General features: G+C 42.4%; 1 protein-coding gene across 1 annotated transcript; it reads left to right on the top strand.

The window, feature by feature from the left end:
* The first annotated feature begins 1,125 nt into the window (after window positions 1–1,125).
* Window positions 1,126–2,177, top strand: LOC134372703 (olfactory receptor 6J1). Its single transcript, XM_063090097.1, is given in 2 exon segments — window positions 1,126–1,243; window positions 1,246–2,177. Coding segments are annotated over 2 exon segments (1,050 nt in total).
* Window positions 2,178–4,980: the final 2,803 nt, after the last annotated feature.

Genomic DNA, 4,980 nt, shown 5'->3' with positions numbered 1-4,980 from the left:
TGTCACCACCACCAGATGGACTTTGAACTTCCCAGCCTCGGAAAATAGAAACAATAAATTTCGTTTTTCTTTATAAATCACCCAGTTCCATGTATTTTGTTATAAGCAACAGAAATGGACTAAAACAGTCTTGCTCCTTCATCTTACCATTTCCAGATTTGGTGACCAAGCCCAGGTTCATTCTCTCTATCATTCTTCTAGGTTTTATAGACTTTGAATATATCTGCTCTGTGTGTGTGTGTGTGTTTCTGCCATGCCAGGGGTCAGGGCTTCTCCCCCACTTTTTTCTTTTATTTTTTTGCCTGCTGGCTGGTACAGGGATCCAAACCCTTGACCCTGGTGTACCACCACTGTGCTATAAGCAAGGGAGCTTACTGGCCTCCCACATTTTTTTTTCTTCCTCAGCAATGTCTTGCTTATTCCAGGACCTTTGCTGATTTACATCTCTGCCCAAAGATGGCATCATAATGTTACTACTAGGTTATAATTTGCTTTTAAAAAACATAATAGTTAATAACAATAATAATAATTAAATACTTAATAATAAATGATAAATACTTAAAAACAATAAATTTTGAATATTGTGTCACTACATATTATTATGATATAATTTTCAATGGCTGCATGATATGTTGTTATTTAAGCATACCGTAATTTACTCATTCTGTCTCCCATTTTTGGATATTTAAGTTGTCGACAAATTCTTATAATTATAAGCAATATTCTGTGGTGAATGCTCTTGTGACAAAAATTTTTTAAACATATCCGTAACTATTTACTGAGGAGGGAGGTAGGATTTCTGAATCTAAGAATTTGTTTAATTTTAAGGTTTTTGGTACAAATTGCTAAGTTATCTTTTAGGAAGTTCATATGAACTATATGACAGTGTAGGTCTCAGAGAACCCTTGCTAACAGTGAAATTATTATTTTAAAAATCACTGTTCAATTTGATAGGCAAATAATTTAAAACCAAGTTAACTTTGGATTACACATCTCATTTGGGTTAATCACATTCTATGTTCATATTTTTCTAGTGAACAACCATGGGGTTTCAGGCACTGAATACTCTCCTAAGTATTGTCTCCTTTTGTTCTATTAGAGGAAATGAGCCCGGTTCACCAGGCCATGGAGAATCAGACCGCAATGGTAACTGAGTTTATTTTGCTGGGATTTCCCGTCGGCAGGGCATTGGAGCTGCTGTTCCTGGTGCTCCTGCTGCCCACGTTCCTGCTGACTCTCCTGGGGACCTGCTCATCATCTCCATTGTGCTGTTCTACTCCCGCCTCCACACCCCCATGTACTTCTTCCTGTGCAACCTCTCTGTCTTGGACATCCTCTTCACCTCAGTCATTTCTCCGAAAGTGTTGGCCAACTTAGGATCTGGGGATAAAACCATCTCCTTTGCTGGGTGTATCACCCAGTGTTATTTCTACTTCTTCCTGGGCACGGTAGAGTTTCTGCTGCTGACAGTCATGTCGTATGATCGCTATACTGCCATCTGCTACCTGCTGCAGTACCCCACCATCATGAGACCTTCTGTATGCATTGGGACTGTTGTGTTCTCTTGGGTGGGAGGCTTCCTATCTGTGCTCTTTCCAACCATCCTCATTTCCCAGCTGCCCTTCTGTGGCTCCAACATCATTAAGCACTTCTTCTGTGACAGTGGGCCCTTGCTGGCCCTGGCCTGTGCAGACACCACTGCCACTGAGCTGATGGATTTTATGCTTTCATCCACGGTTATCCTCTGCTGCATAGTTCTTGTGGCTTATTCCTATACGTACATCATCTTGACGATAGTGCATATCCCTTCTGCAAGTGGAAGGAAGAAGGCCTTTAATACCTGTGCTTCCCACCTGACCATAGTCATCATTTCTAGTGGCATCACTGTGTTTATCTATGTGACTCCCTCCCAGAAGGAGTATCTGGAGATCAACAAGATCCCTTCAGTACTAAGCAGTGTGGTGACTCCATTCCTTAACCCTTTTATATATACTCTGAGGAATGACACAGTGCTGGGGGTCCTCAGGAATGTGTGGATCAGGGTTCAAGGAGTTTTAGAAAAGAGGTTGAGGACGGTACCGAGGAGCAGATTGCCCTCCAACGAAGACCACTAAGGAAGGGCTTGTCCCTCTTCCTCTTCACCATCATGTATCCATTGTATAAAGCCCCAGTATTAGAAAGAGAGGAACTGCCTTAGCAAAAGACTGCCAGCTAAGGAATCCTAAATAGTCTACAGTAGAAAGAAGACTGAGCTTGGAGAAGGGACTTGGACCCTGGACTTGGTTCTAACTTTAAATCTGTGGCCACAGCTTTGTCATCAGCCACTCTGGCTCTCAGTGCTGTCATTTGAAGTGTGACAGGGCTGGACTTGATGATCTCTAAGTCCCATCCACACTGAATGTTCTAAGAATTGCAGAGGGCTGTACAGCTTGTGTCCTATTACAAGTCCTAACATGTTTAGCCCCATTTGCTTATGGATCCTAAACACAGCTGTTCTATCACTTGGCACAAAGTTTTTCCTGAATCCCTTTGCATGGACCCTCTTTCTTTCCATCCTTTCCAGGAATCTTCCTAGGAATAAGCTTAATTTTCCTCCAATCCACTATCATGTCCTGTAACCCATTGTTTTTCCTAGTGGACATTTGTAATGATTGTGGGTGTATGTAGTCTGTGTTATTTAATAATATTGCTTTCTGTGCTAGAACACTTCATAATATCCAACCTGCTCACATCCTTATGTAAAACATGGACCTGTTACCCCAACTTCTGAAGATTAACCCATGGATGGTGTTTCAGTCCATTTCTGTTGCTTATAACAAAATACACAGAATGGGTAATTTATAAAGAAAATGAAATTTATTGGTTACAGTTTTGGAGGCTGGGAAGTCCAAAGTCTGGGGAACACAGCTGGTGAGAATCTTTGTGGTGGTGACAGTGACCCAGGGGTTTCACATCGCAGCAGAAAATGTCAGAGCAGAGAAAGACTAATCTCTCATGTACTCTTCTTTTAAAGCCTCAGAACCACACCCCGACCACCACTATTAATCCATTCACTACTGCATGGTCCTACATTCTCATCACCTCTTCAAGGCCCCACCTTTCAATTACCATAATAGGATTTCCCCTCAACAGTTACAATGGTGATTAAGCTTCTAATATATGAATTTGAGGGACACAGTTCAATCAATACACAGCAGATGGATAATCTGTCTGAAGGCACAATCCATTGCCTGGCCAGTGACCTGTGACCTGTGTGGTTTGTCTAGGACAGATAAGTTAGGCAAATATCTCTTTTTTGAGAATTTGAACTAAGAGATGCAGAGATTGTACCAGATAATGGTGATGGCCCCTGGAAGCTTACTTAGGCTTTGCAGCTGGAGTGGTCATTTTGGGGGCCAGGTACAAGTTGATGAGTAATTAGAGGAAACCAGTCTGCCCATCAGAGAGAATGAAGTTGATGTGTAGAGAGAAATAGAGAAGAGACAGATGAGAGGCACAGCGTGCAGGGTCCTCCTCTCTAATGACTTCCCAGGACAGGGAGCTGGCAGAGATTTAATTACTGTTTCCGTATTTGTTAATTACCCATAAATCAAATCCCTTTTTATTGAGCTATCTTGGTCTTTGTTTCTTGTGACTCAAAGCAGCTTGACTGCAGTTTTCTCTTTCTCTCCACCAAGCATAACCCCTCGCCTTTTCTGGCTCCATGGAACTGGAAAGAAGCCTCTTTTAACCAAACTCTTGGTCTGAATTCTTGGTGCCCAGACACTGTCTGGGATGCTTGACTGGTACCATCCAGGCCTATGGTTCAGGTCAGTGCAAACCAAACTTTTCAATGTTGTCAGAAGCTCTGAGGTTTTATTTCTTGTCCTCCTCACCTCTAGCACTCTGCAGCACCCACTTTGCCTGAATAACCCCTGTGCTCCACATGGAACTGGTCGGAAGGATACATACACAACCTAAATGAATTCTGTAGAGTTCTGTGGAAATAAACAAAGATCACTCAAATGAGAACAGAGGCTATTTATTCAGAACTGGCTATACCAGGGGAGTCAGCCACCATCGCTTGCAGTTGGCAGAGATTCAAAGGCAGACGGGGGAGTGGGAAATCTTCATAGTGGGGGAAAAAAAAAGGGGAGGAAAGCTCAGGTACGCTCTGATTGGAGGTTTTAGGCCTGGAAAAGCTGGAGTGGTGCTGAATAAAAGTGGGGCATCTTATGTGATTGGTTTGGGGAGCATATTTGGCTTCTCTGATTGGTCTTGAGTTAGAAAAAAGTGGGGAAGGGGATGTGGGGGTGGGGGTCACTGGCAAAAAAGAAGGCAGTTGGCAGTCATGACCAAGTCTTGACTGCTCGGGGCCAACTGCTGCGAGGGTTGTGGTTTGGCTTCCTTGGCTGGTTGCTTCAGAGTTTGTGAGTCAGAGTTCTATGGTCATATGTGGTCTGGCTATTCATTTTTGGGGGGGCAGCTGCCAGGTGTTTTTTGATCCTGGTCCTTGATGTTAATCAGCACCATGCTCTAACCAACTGAGCTAACCAGCTAGCCCAGTTGTTCATTTTTGTATTCAGTCTCTCAGTTCTTATAACATTGAAAGTTCTTGGAACATTTTTAAGTTTAAGTCTAAGCAGATGCACAATCTTCCCAAAATAGACAATCAGATCCCATGAATAACAGATGACGAAAGGTGAGCTCAGGTAAGCAGAGTTTAGTTGGGGGTGTCAAAGGACAGAATCTGAACAAATTTTGTTTAAAGATCTCAATTGGCTTCATTGCAATTCGAGATGAGGCAGTACCTCATTCCATAAAATGAAATAAGAGCTCCAATGAGCTGAGCAGAAGGAGTGAAGAAAGTAGAACAGAACAAAGAGTATATACCTTGTTTCAAAGCCACTTTTCTTGTAAGGTGGGATAGGCAGACAAAGCAATAGAAAAATAACTGATTAGAGAGGGGGAGAAAAAAAAGTAACTGATTAGTTAACATCA

The sequence above is a fragment of the Cynocephalus volans genome, chromosome 3, assembly GCF_027409185.1.
Source record: "Cynocephalus volans isolate mCynVol1 chromosome 3, mCynVol1.pri, whole genome shotgun sequence".
NCBI classification, from domain to species: Eukaryota; Metazoa; Chordata; class Mammalia; order Dermoptera; family Cynocephalidae; genus Cynocephalus; species Cynocephalus volans.
Note: the sequence above shows the minus strand (reverse complement) of the source record. Positions and strands in the feature narration are given on the sequence as shown.